The 16,485-nt window shown below is 40.0% G+C and overlaps 1 protein-coding gene across 2 annotated transcripts in view; it reads left to right on the top strand.

Moving 5' to 3' along the window:
- The window catches only part of sgk3 (serum/glucocorticoid regulated kinase family member 3), an 87,079-nt gene extending 71,051 nt beyond the window's left edge, over nucleotides 1–16,028 (top strand). For both annotated transcript variants that reach the window (XM_078216282.1, XM_078216283.1), the window contains exons 12-17: nucleotides 2,140–2,176; nucleotides 6,001–6,087; nucleotides 10,154–10,249; nucleotides 11,214–11,369; nucleotides 14,223–14,312; nucleotides 14,435–16,028. In XM_078216282.1, the coding sequence (XP_078072408.1) occupies nucleotides 2,140–2,176; nucleotides 6,001–6,087; nucleotides 10,154–10,249; nucleotides 11,214–11,369; nucleotides 14,223–14,312; nucleotides 14,435–14,605 (637 nt within the window). In that variant the 3' untranslated portion in view covers nucleotides 14,606–16,028. The remainder of the gene's footprint in view (nucleotides 1–2,139; nucleotides 2,177–6,000; nucleotides 6,088–10,153; nucleotides 10,250–11,213; nucleotides 11,370–14,222; nucleotides 14,313–14,434) is intronic.
- Nucleotides 16,029–16,485: the final 457 nt, after the last annotated feature.

Raw genomic sequence — 16,485 nt, forward strand, 5'->3', positions numbered from 1 at the left:
TGACTTATGTCTTGTATGTTTTGGAGAGACATAGGCGAGTTCAGAACTCACATTGGGCAACTACACATTGGGCCGAAACCTGTGATGGAATTCTAATTGAGTCGGATTGCTACTCCCCTCAAAAGTTTTTGCCTTGATATCCAAGCGATTCTACCTCGCTTGATCTTCCAACTCAAGCCGAGTGTGATCTGAACACTGTCTCTGGGGCCTAGTATTAAGGGCTGTAGAGTCTTGGGTATGTAAATGTAAACCAGGTAAGTTTAAAATTCCTTGACAAGGCAGGGAGAAGCTAAGTATATAAGATAAGGGGTAGGACTTTTTTGGGGGGAACGGGAGGGAGTAGTGTCAGGTCACTAACTACGACCCTTGGTGTTGGTGGAGGGGGAGGAGGGGCAGGGTTGGGCCAGGTTGGGCCTTGGAGAAGGGGTGATGGGTTGGGGTCAAATTTGGGAGGGGTTGAGTCAGGCATTAGTGAGGGTGGGAGAGGAGAAAGAGTTCCCATGGGGGTGGAGAGTTCCATTGGAATGAGGGGAATTCTGTTTGCTGGGAAGTTCACGTTGGGGTTGTGATCCCTTGTTGGGTGGGTAGGTAGTTGGGGGGGGGGGGGAGGTGGTGGGGAGCCACATGGGGTGTCCAGGTGGTAGGGGAATGCCCTGGGTCGGGTCTGTAAGTAGTTACCCAGAAGCTAGAATTGGTTTTAATTATTTTAATTGTTTCTGCGTAACTATTATGTAATCAGGAAGCATCTGATGTTTTGAGATTGAGATCACATTTTTGGATGGTTCCCAGTGCAGGACAATCGTCCATGGAAAGTTTGCACTGTGCCAACTTTACCTATGAGCCTTCACGGAGGGCTGGTATGGGTTCTTTAGTGCACCTGCACCTTTGGGGTATGCCTGAAATACTACGCCCTGGAGCTCAGCAGTTATGGCCCAATCTCTGAACTTCTCCAGTAACCTGTGCTTGGTCTATTTGAGTTTGTGGTTCATGCTGAAACTCAGGATATTGATGGTGGGGATTTGATAATAATCTCATTGATTTTGGGAGGAAGTAATTCATTGGAGATAGTTGGAAAGCTGGCATGTGAATGTCACGAATATTACTTCCTCTCAATCATCCCAAGCCTTGCTGCATGTGGTTTCGCACTGTTTCTGAGGAATTGTCAGTGTAGCTGAACACCCTGCAATATCATTGGGTTGAAATGATTGTTCTTTAGCAACCACAATGATCTTCCTTTGCAATATGTGTGACTCCAACCACTGGAGAGCTTTCCCCAATTTTACCAGGTTGTTTGGTGCCATAGTCTGCCAAGTATTGTCTTGATCTCAAGGCTGTTACTCTCACCTCCACTCTGGGATTCAGCTCTTATGCCATATTTGAATTAAGGATGTAATCGGGTCTGGAGCTGAATGATTCTGGTGGAATCCAAACTAAATATTAGCAGGCAGGTTATTGGTGACCACCTGCCGCTTCATAATGCTGTTTACATCAATTTACTGATGATGGGGATTAAGCTATTAAGGTATTATTTGACTGGGTTCAATTTGCCCTGCTTTTTTGTGGGCAGAAACAACATTCCATCTAGTTCTTCTTGTGAAAACAATTTGTTTAAGTGCACAGGCCTTTTTTTTTGTTTTGCAAAGGGGAGTCCCCTTACAGTGGACTTTGCAGCCATTTGGCAAAACAGCTCAATGGGAAAATTAGACAGGAATATCTGAACAATTTTTTCACATTTTCCAAGCCTTTCACCTTCACAATATACAACCCTCAACACTTTTAAAACTTCTGGCACTTGTATTCTGTTTATTTGGACAATACTCATCTTGCCCTTAACCTTGCCAATATTGCTTGTTCCCAGTTTGTGAATGCTTCCTGGTGGGATTGGGGTATTGTGCTAGTGATATTTTTGGCAGTGCTGTTGATGGTGGTGTTGCAGTGTGGTGTTGCAGTGGCTGCATGTATATATTTATTGATCTGAATTGTTTGTACCAGAAGCAAACTGAGTCAGTTTTTTACATTTGAAGTTTGATTAATCAATGATTTTTCCCAAATGTTCTCTCTTCAATTTTCTCATTTCTTATTGCAGTATTAAATTACATGCTGTTTGACTTAATATTAATTTATTTCTTTTTATAATAGGGATTTGAAACCAGAAAATATCCTTTTAGACTCTCAGGTATGCACATGAATTTCCTATTAGTAAGCCAGTTTGATTCTTTAAGAAAACTGAAATAGGGGCCACTATTAAGTTCCATTTCTCAATGTTAGTCTGTAATGTGGAAACAGGAAATTAAGGAATAGAGCTAAAGTATTAGATGCAGTATTTTGATAGGTTTTAATGCGAATTTAAATGTTTCTCAACAAAAATTACAGATTACTTAGTGATTGTAAACACCAAATCCCATGGTTGTTGGTGCAGATGATGCAATGGCATTGACGTTGGTGGTATAACTGAAGGCAATGGCCATAAAATTCAGTGAGGCTTGAAAATAGACCCGGGGATTATGCTACACAAATAACCAACGGCTGCTATTTCAGGCAGCACTCAAACTTCAATGGTGCAGTGTACTGAAAAAGGCTGATGATGTTTAGTGCATTGGCAGGCTTGCCAGAAAGTCTGCTGTTAACGTCAAGGAGCCTGGAGGTGTACATCACCAACCTTGTGCATATAATTGCATAGAACTTAAAGCCCATCCTTTCCAGCTCCAAATCCATTACTACATTTGTAGGCCCAGTCATGGTGCAGCATCTGATGGTGATGTGCCAGCTTCCTTGAAGAATATGCCACCCAACTTCTCTGTTCTTCATTAAATGCTCAGACTGAACTCTTGCAATAATAACTTGCTACCATCATCGCTGTGCGTACCAGTGTTTAACAGTAATATCAGCTGTTCAACAGATTGTTAGGATGGCTGAAGCATTGCAGCAGAAGAGTGGCAGTATCCTGAGGTGCATAAACCTGATGTCCTCTCTGAAGATGGCAGAATTCATTTTTCCATACTGCCACTACACCAAGCATCTTTGCCTGTCAGCTAGCTAACTGATACTGTTACTGTCCATAGTGAGGTGCTGCAAAATGCAGCTGGAACTTCTAGGGCCAGAGTTGAGCAAGGCCATCTGAATCAAAGTCAGCAGTCTTCCACCAGCCATGCTGCAGTTACTGGAGCAGCATTGCATAGGATCACTAGGACAGGCAAAGGTACACCAAAGATGGCACTAAGGGAGTGCTCCAGAGTGATTAGTTGACTTTTGTCTGGAATATTGGATCGTTTAATAAGGTTTATTTGGAACGTTGTGGTGGAATTTATTTCAGTGTTGCAAACAAGTGGACACTCCGATGATCAGTAATGGGGGGAAGGGGTAAGATTGGTGAATGGGGAATTGAAGTTGAATTCACTGGCACTAGAGTCAGATGAGTCGATCACTGATGGCCCAGTATGTTGGTTGCATCCTCCTTGCTGTGCCTATCCTCCACCCCACGCTCCACCCTGGCACCACCACTCCCCTTGCTCCCTCTCGGTTCCTTGCCCCAGCTCTTACTGTATGCATGCAGCTCACGTGCATGGGTTCCCACAGAGTTATGCCCTTGGTGCCAGTACCATTCTGTGGTTTCTTGGGGGTCAAATCCTGAAGGTACAGAAGACGCAAAGAATGAAGGCATCATGAATGTTGTCAAAATGCTGGGCGTTGACCTGCATGATGTGCTGAATGTGGGTTACACACCAACTGGACATTGAGGAAGTTTAGCCCTTCGCAGTTGCAGTATATCTCAGAATTGACATCACTTTACAGGCTCTGCATGTATGTGTGATCAATGCACCTTAAACCATGAGGAAGCCTTTTATCATGGTGAAAGTCATATGGTCATTCCACCTGCTTCCCTTTGTAAAAAAACAAATGCAGTGTTCTCCCCTCTCTTCACATATACAGCATCAGTGACCTCCCTGATGCAACTGTGGTCAGACAACTACAAGATGTTGGAAATGTCACTAATCCAGTTTGATAGGAGCCTGACACACCCTCAGCCTGCTCTGAGGCTTGAGTACTGCTTGCAAGAGGTGGCAGATTTCAGTAAGTACTTCCTTAGTGAAACAGATATCGCATTCATTTCATTCTGCCACAGCAAGGAGCAAAGAATTTGCCTGCAACTCTGGTTGGATGGCACCTCCTGCTGGGAACCCTTCTTCCCCTCCTCTTCCTCTTCCCTCTGAGCAGCTGGTCCTTCTCTGCGTCACTGAGTGTTTTTCCTGTCATGTGACAAACCAAGGGTGATAGAAACTACAGAACCCATGCTTTGAGAGCAAGTGATCTTCCAGTAAAAACCAATATCTTTAGCCATATACAACACCACTCCCTGTCATCTTCACCTCCTCTAAGGAACTAGACAAACTTCCAAACACTACTAGCTCAGCAAGAACCAGTAGAAATCAATCAGCAATTTAACTCCCAAACATATGATGATCGATCCATTTAAACAGTGCTGGTTCAGCTGTTGAGCACACCAGTGGTACAAGATTAACATATGAACATATGAATTGAGAGCAGGAGTAGGCCATTCAGACTTTTGAACCTCTCCATCATTCAAAAATTGTATCTAATTCATAGTCCCCACAAGAGAGACATACAAGATCCAAGCTGACAAGAAAAGGCATTGCACCCCATCTTGGGCTTGATCCAATGCCAAAAGTTATCTCAAAATGTTGCCATTTTGCGCTCGACTTTGCCTGTCCTTCTTGGTAGTGGTTGTTGTATGGTGTTGGTTAATACTTGATATGTCTGAAGAAATCTTCAGTCATATGCTGGAAATCCGAAATAAAAGCTGAAAATGCTGGCTAAACTCAGCAGGTCTGGCAGCATCTGTGGAGAATGAAAAACAGAGTTAACGTTTTGAATCCAAATGACCCTTTTACAGAGCAGTTCTGTAGAATAGCCATATGAACACAGAACATTAATTCTGTTTCTCCACATATCCTGTGAGACCTGTTGAGTTTATCCAGCATTTTCCGTCTTTACAGTCATATATAGGTTTACCATTAGTTTTTATTACCCCTTCGAACTCTTTACAAATATACAGTAAAGGGTACTAGCTAGGAGCAGTCTCCATGCTTGCTGGTCCACAAGGCACTGTCCAACACCAGACTGACCCCAGCTCTCACATCACTGTGTGGACAGTACTGTTATTCCCACAATAACCACCATATATGCGTCAGACCCAAATTATTTTTTTGCAAAAATGTACTTTATTTGTAAAATATCTCATCAAACATTGCAAACATTTCAAAGTGGCCATCACACAAAGTGCAATAATATTCAGGTTTGCTAGATGCATCATATTGCACTTGATGCTTCAATACAATTGTGGGTGTGCCGGACCCAAATTCTGGAGTGATTGCTGCCTCTGGCTAACAGTGTACCCACAATGCCATCTAATATAGCACACTTCAGAAAAGTCTATGCATATTTTGGATGTGAAATTGCACTACATAACTGAATTTTGCACCAATTACCAATCTGTCCATTGTTTGCATAAAGCACAAATGCTTTTACAATAATTAAGCAATAAGAGTATAGGGGTCATTAGTGGCTCCATGTTCTGAAAATTTCCTGTCATAATCATTTAAGTACATATTTGTCTGTGCTTGCCAGTTTACTTCAACGTTGCAATTTTTGAAGCTTCTAGTCAACTTAAATGGTCACTAGTGTTAATTGCCGGAGTGGTTACCAGGTTATTGAAATTATATTTCGATTATTTGATTGTTTACATTTTAAATAAATTTGTAAATGCCATAAACCCAAAAGAGCGGGTTACTCAGCATTTGTAAAGAGGCAAGTGAATGGAAAGAGCCTTCCTCAGAACTCAGGAAGGTTTTTACGCCCAAGTGTTACCCTGACTTCTGTTACAGATGGTGATTGGCTTACTGTTTATATCCAGTATTTTCTGTTGCTTTGTTTAAATGATTTTTGTTATTATTATCTGATGCTGATTATTTTGCATTGCAGGGGCACATAGCTTTAACAGACTTTGGCCTTTGTAAAGAAGGAATTGCTTGCACTGACACCACATCTACTTTTTGTGGAACGCCAGAGGTGCTCACATTTTATAGAAAATTTCATACTGCTTGACATGTAATTTAGATCTGTTTTACCGTATTTAGTGATTTGCATGAAAAACTTTATTTTGCGATCCAGGTTAAAAATACGTGTAGAACATTTATAGCACAGGATGAGGTAATTCAGCCCATCATATCTCTGCCAGCTCTATGCAAGAGCAATACACCTCGAATCATTCCCCAGCTTTTGCCTGTAGCCCTGCATTTTTTTTTTCCATTTCAGATAATTAACCAACTCTCTTTTGAAGGACATAATAGAATATGCCTCCAAACTCAGGCAGTGCATTTCAGATCCTAACCATGACTTAGTTTTTTTAAAAAGGTTTTCCTCATGTCACCATTTTCTTTTTGCCAATCATTTTAATTAAGTGACATCAGTTTCTCGATCCTTCCACCAATGGGAAAAGTTTCATCTTCTTTCCCCTGTCCAGATCGCTCATGATTTTGAGCACCTCTATCAAATTTCCTCTCACCTTCTCTGCTCTAAGTAAAACAATCTTAGTTTCTCCAGTAACTGAAGTCCCTCATCCCTGGAACTCGTGAATTTTTTCTTCACCCTCTAATGTCCAAGTACACTACATCAACAACATTTCCCCCTTAGTAACCCTCTCTGGTACCTCATCAGAATACTCTATCAAATTATTTAAATGTGATATTTCTTTAACAAATTACTGCTGGCTTTCAATTGATTTGTCCACAATTTTCCACATGACACTTAATTTTGTCCCAGATTATTGCTTTGAAAATCTTTATCAATTGGGTTAAACTGACTGGTTTGCAGTTTCTGAACTTGGCCGTACTCCCCTTTTTGAACAAGCGTGTTGCAATTTGAAATTCTCCGGGCCTTCTGAGAGAGAGAGAGAGCGAGAGAAAGAGAGACAGCGGCACTGCTTTCTTGGGGCAGTCCATACAGCGACTGCTTGTATTTTAAAAATGAAACTGAAAAAGTATTTCTTCCCTGCAAGCTTAACTGTGTAACTCTGTGTACCTAACCTGAAATCCCAGGAGAACCTAAGTAAAAGATCCATTAACTCTACAAAGGAACGTATCCCTAGCTAAAATCAATTATTAGCTTGCATTCTTAGCATCTGCTACATGTTTACCAGACAATCGACTCTTGTAGCAAAACATTGCCTCTTTAAACACAAAATACAGTGAAGTGGCACAGTATCATCATACTCCGGCCTGAATTTTACACTACCCCCCCCCCCGCCCCCCCCTCCCCGCCAGGCAGGTTTTGAGGCGGTGGGGAGTGTTGAAATTGCATGGATGGGATTCCTTCATGGGTCATGCCCACTCTGACCTGAATGCTGATCCTTCCAAGTGCAGATGGATTGCCCCTTGTTCTTTCCATCATTAACCTAAACCTTTTTGATACTGTGGTCACTGCCCTCTAAATGTTCCCTCTATTGTCACCGATCTCAGTCCGCAGAACCAGATCATGAAATGCCTCCTTCCTTGTTGGACCAGAAACATAATGTAGAAAATTACCTTGAACACACTTCATAAGTTATTCCTCCTCTTTACCCTTTACATTATTACTTTTCCAGTCTATCTTACGATAATTAAAACTCCCCACTTAAATTACTTATGGTTTTTGCACCTCCCTGTAATTCCTGTGCAAATTTACTTCTCTATATCTTTCCTACTAGTTTGTAGCCTATTGAATACAGTATAATGGTAAATTTTCCTAGTATTCAGAATTAGTTACTAACCAGTCCTTCTATCGAACCTTATCTCCATTCTCATCGCAACATCATTTTCCCATGTGTACACCTATGCAAGAAGCTCACCACCTTATCATGCTCCATGGATTTACATGTGTGCACTGTAAACTTAATTTGGACTTACTTCATTTCTCTTCCTTACTCCATCTGATGTCTTACTGTTTCTTTTTCTAAGTCTTTATGTAGTCTGTATCTCCTAATCCTTTGTGCACCTTGTTTTTCCTTTCTAATGTTTTGCTGTGGTTCCTATCATCTTGTCAAGTTTGTTTAAACCATCAGCCCCCTATAGCACGAGCAAACCACCCTACAAGGCCATTGGTCCCAGTCTTGTTGAGTTGCAATATGTTCAGTTTGTACAATTCCCACTTCCCCAGAAACAGTCCCACTGCCCCAAAAATCTGTAGCCCTCCTTCCTCCACCATATATCCATCCAAGCATCTATACTCACTTGCGTATGGCACTGGGAGTAATCAGAAGATTACAACCTTTGAGGTGGTGCTTGCTAGTCTCCTTCCTAGTTTCCTAAGATATGCTTCTGGTAGTTGTTCTTCCCTCACCATCTCCTCTCCTTTCAAAGTGCTCAGCAGCTGCTCAATGTCATCCATGATCCTGACAGGGAAGCAATGTGCCATGCTGGATTTGTGTCTGCAGCCACAGAAATGCCTGTCTTTTACCCCTGACTATAGAATTCCCTACTATTGCTTTCCCATCTTCTTCATGCATCCCTACCACCAGCCCGCAGCCAGTCGTGGTGCCATGGATTTGGTCTGGCTGCACTCCCCAGAGAAACCATCACTCTCAGCAGTGCACAGAACTGAGTACTGGTGAGAGAGCACAATGCACTCAAGTAACTCTTCCACTCCCTGCCTGGTCCTTCTTGTCTACCCAGTCACCCATTTCCTCAATGTCTGCACTTTTTGAAACTGCAGGGTGATCACAGCCAGAACCATGGTATCCATTAAATTCTCAATCTCACAGAAGAATGGCAGTGGCTCCAGCTCTGAAACCAGGGCTCAGCTGTTCCAACTGCTGACACTTCCTGCTCATGTGGTTGTTCAGAATCTGAGAAGCATCCTGGAATTCCCACATGGGTAAGAATATGCCATTCGACAGGACCAAAATGCCCACCACAGCTCTGTTTATTAGAATATTAACAGGCTTAACAGAAATAATCCTAAGACTTAAATCAATAAAGGCTCACCAGCCTTCAGCTGCTTTCCTTGTCCTATGTAAATTGTATGTTTTTACTTATGTCTTATTATTGATATACTTATAATTTACTGAAAAATTCAGAATCATTTAACGTTGTTATTTAATTTAAACTTTATCTTCCTACACTTGATTAACTCATTAAACATTTATTGCAATCGATAAATTATCAAAGTGGCTTTAGTTTAGATACCAAATAATTTATTTAGCCTCACTTTATTAATCCACATTTAATGAAAAATTTGATTGCCCCAAGTGACTTCTGTGCTGTCATGTAACTTTGCAATTTATCCCTGCTGTGTTTTTAGGCTGCCTTTTGTCCCTGCCATGTTGTCAGGCCAGATCTATTGACCACAGTGACAATTGTTTGGGTGCGAATGAGCAACGATTCATGGATGGATCTCCATTTCTTTTGGGATGGGTGCACTGCATGATGTTGACCATTTAAAATATTTGGTGAATCATCAAGCCTGTCAGTTGAAGCAACATGGATAGCTGAAGTGAAGATGCAATATGGCAACAGAACACAATTTTAAAAGAATAACTTGGGAACTTGAAATTTTCCTTAATAAAAAGTGAATAAATGCCTATGTTCCATTGTAGTCGAGAATGTGCCTTTTAAAATGTGCAAATTTTGAGATTCAAATTCATATGAATCATTTAATTAAGGACAAAAATTAGCATTGTCCTTTTTCATTTTTTTAATAAGAACTTTGACCCCATGAGTACAATACTTTGGTCTGACATTCCCTCTATAAATAGTTAAGAACCAGTGCAATCTAATTAAACACTCCCTACACAACCTACTATTTGAAGGGATCCAATGGTTAACTCAGGATTTAATCAGGATGCTTCTGTCAGATTTTATATTTGGTTTACTGGCCAATTTAACATGTTTAGTCCTTACCCATACCAATTAGTTTCATGTGTATCCTTATAATGGACCTGAAAGATGGAGTAGAACATGGGAATGAGCTCAGCCCAATCCAAAAAATTAAATCTTGAACTAGAGAAAACAATTGTTTAATGCAAACAAATCCATGATGAGGATGTATTTTAATAAGAGTTTACAGCATTCTGGTAACTGTTTATTTCTCCATTTTTCAGTACCTTGCACCAGAAGTGCTGAAAAAACAACCTTATGATAATACAGTTGACTGGTGGTGTCTTGGCTCTGTTCTGTTTGAAATGCTGTATGGCCTGGTATGTAATCTAGCTTGCATAATCGGGTATTTTATTGAGCACCTATCATACATTTTGAATCAAGTATTCTACAATTGGCGGCACGGTAGCACAGTGGTTAGCACTGCTGTTTCACAGCTCCAGGGACTTGGGTTCGATCCCCGGCTTGGGTCACTGTCTGTGTGGAGTTTGCACATTCTCCTCGTGACTGCGTGGGTTTCCTCCGGGTGCTCCGGTTTCCTCCCACAGCTCAAAGATGTGCGGGTTAGGTTGATTGGCCGTGCTAAAATTGCCCCTTAGTGTCCTGAGATGATTAGGTTAGAGGGATTAGCAGGTAAATATGTAGGGATATGGGGGTAGGGCCTGGGTGGGATTGTGCTCGGTGCAGACACGATGGGCCAAATGGCCTCTTTCTGCACTGTAGGGTTTCTATGATTCTGTGAATGAATCAACTTGAATGAAGTCCATTGTTTTCAGACTACACTGCATATTGGGTACAATAGTGTAGTCCAAAGCAACCCATAGGTTTAGAACTCAAATCCTGTCATGGCCATTTGTAAAATTGACTAGCACAAGAAAAAATGACTATAAAGCAGACAGATTTTTATTAAAAATCCAACTTGTTGATTACTTCATGGAAAGAAAGCTGCCACTCTTACTTGGTCTAGTTGTTGTGACTCAACTTCATATTGCATGATTGGCTGTTAATGTTCTCCATCTATACATGGTATTGGAAGCAGCTATAATATTCCACAGCAGAAAAAATAACTTTCATATCACTCTTGCAGTCAGCCATGGGGGCTATGTCTAAAGTGACATAATTTGGTAAAGACACTATCTGCTTCCCTTAATGCCTGGGATATTCTGTACCCAGAGAACAAATGAATTTCTGAGAGAAAGCAAAAATATTTTTTGAGTGGATAACAACAAATTGATTCAAAGTAAAATAAGTAATTCTGAAAAACAAATGTTTTTTTTTTTGCAGCCTCCTTTCTACAGTCGTGATACTGCTGAGATGTATGAATATATCCTTCACAAGCCATTGCATCTGAGACCTGGGGCAAGTAATGAAGCCTGTTCAATCCTGGAAGGTCTACTTGAAAAAGAGAGGCAGAAAAGATTAGGAGCAAAGGAAGATTTTGTAAGAAGTTCTTATGAATCCTTGAAATCATGCACCATTTACTAGCATTTAGGATTATAAACCAGGTTCTTCCTAACTCATAAAATCTTGTACATCATAGCAGCATTTGGTTTTGTAAGAAATAGTTTTTAAGGGTACGGTATGGCAGGTTTGGCTGAGGGTCATGTGCATCCTGCGGTACGTGGGGAGTCATGGACTCGCCGTGCCTCCTAGTCGAACACATCTGCAGGAAGTGTCAATGGCTGCAGAAGCTTGAGCTTCAAGTTTTTCTGAACTTGAGCAGTGGCTGGAATCATTGTTGTATATCCGAGAGCTATGTGGTTGACACATTTAGGGAGGTGGTCACACTGCAGGTTAAGAGCATGCAGGCAGAGGGGAATGGGTGACTGCCTAGCAGTCTGAGATCCAGGCAGGTGGTGCAGGATCCCCTGAGTCTATCTTGCTTGCTAATGGATTTCCATTTTGGATACAGATGAATGTGATTGCTCCTTAAGGGAGCGCAGTCGGAGTCAAGTCTGTGTTACCATCGGTGGCTCAGCTGCACGTTAAGGAAGGAAAAAGAGTAGAAGATCAACCATGATAGAGGATTCCATAATTACAGGATCTGACAGGTGTTTCTGTGGCAATAAATGTGACTAGGATGGTGTGTTTTTTCCCTAGTGCCAGGGTCAAAGATGTCATGGAGCAGCTGCAGGACATTATTCTGGGGAGAGTGAAAAGCCAGAGTCATGGTCCACATTTGTACTAATGACATAGGCAGGATGAGGTCCTGAAAGCAAATTTTAGGGAGTTAAGAAGGAAGTTAAAAATTAGAACCTAAAGAACAGTGCTCTCGGGATTAATTCCAATGCCACATGCTAGTGAGCATAGGAATGGGAGGACTGAGCAATTGAACATTGGAGAATTGCTGTGGGAAGGAGGGCATCCGATTTCTGAGGCATTGCGACCTGTACAAGCTAAACAGGTTAAGACCTTAACAGGACTGGGACTAATATCCTCACCGGGAGATTTGCTACAGCTGTGGGGTAGGCTTGGCTTTAAACTAGCTTGTTAGGGAGGTGGGAATCTGAAGAGTAGCCCAGAGAATAGTAAATTAATAGATGGAGTAGGGGGGAAAAAGTAATGTAGTCTAAATTAGGGTTATACGGCATGTACGTGAATGCACAGAGTATAGATTAGGGAGTGACAGGCGCAGATTGCCATGTGGGATTATGATGTTGTGACAATAACGGAAATATGAACAAATTTACATGTCGACTTTAAAGATCAAATAATTATCTGGCAAGTGGTTTATAGCCTGGTTTTTTGGTGATAATTTTCAAAACCCTTCTTGCAATGCCTAATCTAAATTTATTCACAAGTGTGTTGTGAAATTGAGACTTGATATACTGGTGTGAAAATTAAGGTTCACTCTTGGACCATGGTTCTGAAATAGTCTTTCCCTATAGTTGGATTTAAGTTCCAAATAGGGTCCTACGAACAGCAGCCAGTTCCTTTTTTTAAGTGGTAGTATTCGAAAGGCATATTGGCCAAGATGTTGGAAGGACTCCCTGTCCCTCATCCCATCTCCATTAAATCTGCATGGTTTGTTGGTTCAAAGTGCGTTGGGTTTCTATTTCAGATTTTTTTGAAAATTTAACTGCCGATATGATCTCCACCCACCCATTTTTAGAAATTAAGCTTCAGCCCAGGACCTCTGACAATTACTTTAAATACTTCTCAGAATCATAGAATGATTACAGCACTGGAGGAAGCCATTTGGCCCATCATGTCTGTGCTGGGTCTTTGAATGAGCAACTCCTCTAATGCCACTTCCCCACCTTCTCCCTGTAGCCCTTCACGTCCTTCATAATCAGATATTCTGAGATCCCTTTTGAATGCCTCAATTGAACCTGCTTCTACCCCACTCAGGCCAGTGCTTTCCAGATCCTCATCAGTCACTGCATGGAATAGTTTTTTGTCATGTCATCGTTGCTGCTCTTGCCAATTACCTTAAATTTGTTCCTCTTGTTCTCAATCCTTCTGCCAATGGGAACAATTCTTCCCTATCTACTCTATCCATAACCCTCATGATTTCGAATATCGCTATCAAATCTCCACTTAACCTCTTTTTCAAGGAAACCAGTCCTAACATCTCAAAATTATCTACCTAACAGAAGTTATATCCATGGGATCTTCACACCATAGCTTACAGATCCAACCTTTCTTGCTTCCTTGCACGTGCCAGCTTTCCTAAAGCCTGTGAAACCTGGTCTGAATTTTAAAGAATAACTGTTCTAATGAAGGCAGGTAGCCTCATAATATTTAAATGGCCAACTCACTTCCTATGAGTGGTTTGGTTCCCTGTCCCTCATCCCAAGTCCATTAAATCGGCATGGTTTGTTGGTTCAAAGTGCGTTGGGTTTCTATTTCAGATTTTTTTGAAAATTTAACTGCCGATATGATCCCCACCCACCCATTTTTAGAAATTAAGCTTCAGCCCAGGACCTCTGACAATGCAGCATGCCCTTTATAGTGTACTTAAATTTTAATCCAGATTATGTACCCAGTTCTTGAAAAGATGACTGATCCAACAGCAATAATGACCAACAACCTTTGAACATATAAAATTGAGTGTGAATATTGTTAAACTCGGCAATTACGCTTCCCGTGTAAAATAATTTGGAGACACTTAGGCCCAGTTTTTTGCCAAATGGGAGCTTCACTATCTGAACTTGCATCTTAAAGATAGTCAGTTGAGCCAATTACCAAATTTGTATCATTCTGTGTATTTAGTACTAATATGCCTTTGTGTATAAATGCTCTTAAGAATTTCTGCTGTACATTGATTTGTTGTGGGTTGCATTATTGCAGGTTGAAATCAAAAGCCATCCTTTTTTTGATGTTATCAACTGGGAAGATCTAGATCGTAAGGAAATTCCTCCACCATTTAACCCCAGTGTGGTATGTATCTGTCTTTCAGTAATTCAAAAAACTAAATCGTAAATACTACTTAATATCAGGGTACTGTAAACTGTATGCAATGTTGTTTTGTGAGTATGTGACAGTAATATTTGTGTTTTCAGGCTGGACCTGAAGATTTACAAAACTTCGATCCAGAATTCACAGAAGAACAGGTTCCTCAATCTATTTGTCGATCTCCTGACCGTTCAATAGTTAATGCTAGTGTTTTAGAAGCTGATGATGCATTTATTGGCTTTTCTTATGCCCCACCAATTGAAGATTCATTCTTATAAAGGACACTTTCACTGAATGTTTCTATAGGAAAAAAAGACTACTTAGCAGGAAATGAAAGCACCATTCAGCTTCAAGGTATCTACATATGGGCTTTTGAATTTGTACAACTATTGAATGCCTGAAATAAAACTTGTAGCAATTGGGTGAAGAGCAATGAATTAATGGAGCTTACACCCTAAAAATACTATAAAGAAATTGTACATTCCTTGCGCAACTTACAAATGATCCAAATATTTAATTGCTTCACTCTTTCTAAGTCTGAAGATTCCAAAGTGATGCATTTTTAAGGAGAGCCTACTTGTTATGTAAGATTTTCTCTGCTGAAATTTTGATGACATACTCTATATATAAAATTTAAATATTGTGAACACTGCTTATCAATTTTGGATAATTAAGTTTGGATATGTATGCTGTGTGATATTTCTTTAAGAATTAATAATGTATTGTGGTCCAAAAAGAATGTTGAGATCACATATCATAACATGGCAAATTGATTATGATATTTTACACATTTTGACCTCACTGCCATCTTATGTTGATGTAACATGTCAAGATCATCTATTGGTTTTGGTTATAACTTCAGTTCTTTACTAGAAGATCCAATTAAATTGTCATTGTATATAAAATTGCATATATGATATAGACATTACTTGAATAATGGAGGGAGAGTTGTGGTCACTCAGGTGAGAGATGTGAAGATTTGTTTGAGTTATTTAATGTGTTCTGGCCACGAATTATTAATCATGCCTGTTTGTTTGAGATTTGTACTGGAAATGTACAAATTAACAAACTAGTTGAATTAGATGAAACTTTTATAATTGCATAAGTGTATTTAACTCCATGCCATGTTCTGGAGATGGATATATATTGATAACAAGAATTGATGGCACATGTTCAGAAAAAAAATATATATATTCTAACAACTTGAATTTTAATGACTTTTTTTGTTTAGCTTGCTTTAATGTTCTGTTTTTTTAAAAAAAGCAAGGATTCAAGAATAACCCTAATGAAAAGGTTGGTTCAAAATCCAAGCAAGTACTTCTGCCCCTTTACTCCAATGGTACCATATGTTGATATATGCCTACACTGTTTTGGACTGGTAGGACAGATGTTTTCACCTACGTGGTGAATTATTTCTATTGCCAGATTATGAGAAATTATCAAGCAGATGCGACAGGAGGTGCTTCTTTTGGGATAAGGAATAAGATTTGTGTGTGAAATGTCATCCAGCTGCCTCCCATATCCATTAATGTCAAATAATGCATCCTGCCTGCCCTGTCAACTGTGGAATGATGCATAATAGTATGGAATATAAACAACAATTTTTATTTTAAAATATATTCAATATATGTAATCTTTTATCCATTTTCTTTTATTTGGACCACAATTAAAATTGTAATTCAAAGTCTCTTGTAAGAGACAGTAGTCTCTAATATATCTGAAGGTCGCACAGGAAAATCTTTTAACAATGCATTCAGATAATTTATGGTAATTGGGACACCTTTCATTTGCTTGTTTTGCCTAAGGGATTTTCATTTATTCTATGCAAATCAAAGCCCAACACCAAAACTGAAGGGAGACTCTTGGAAAATTCAGCTCTACTTATAATCTTTATCAGAGAAAAGATGAGTTTCAATATAGATATAGCATGCTGTCAAAATGTTTCTCAACAACAGTTTGCATTTATATAGTATCTTTTATGTAATTAAATGTCCCAAGTTTCTTCCCAAAGCATATTAAACAAAATTTAGCACTGAATCACATGAGATACTCAACCTGATGATTAAAAGCTTGGTTAACAGGATAGATTTAAGATGAGTCCTGAAGGAGGAAAGTGATGGGGAGAGTTTTAGGGAGAAAACTCTAGCGATTTAGGACC

This window comes from Mustelus asterias, chromosome 7 (assembly GCF_964213995.1).
Source record: "Mustelus asterias chromosome 7, sMusAst1.hap1.1, whole genome shotgun sequence".
Classification (NCBI taxonomy): Eukaryota; Metazoa; Chordata; class Chondrichthyes; order Carcharhiniformes; family Triakidae; genus Mustelus; species Mustelus asterias.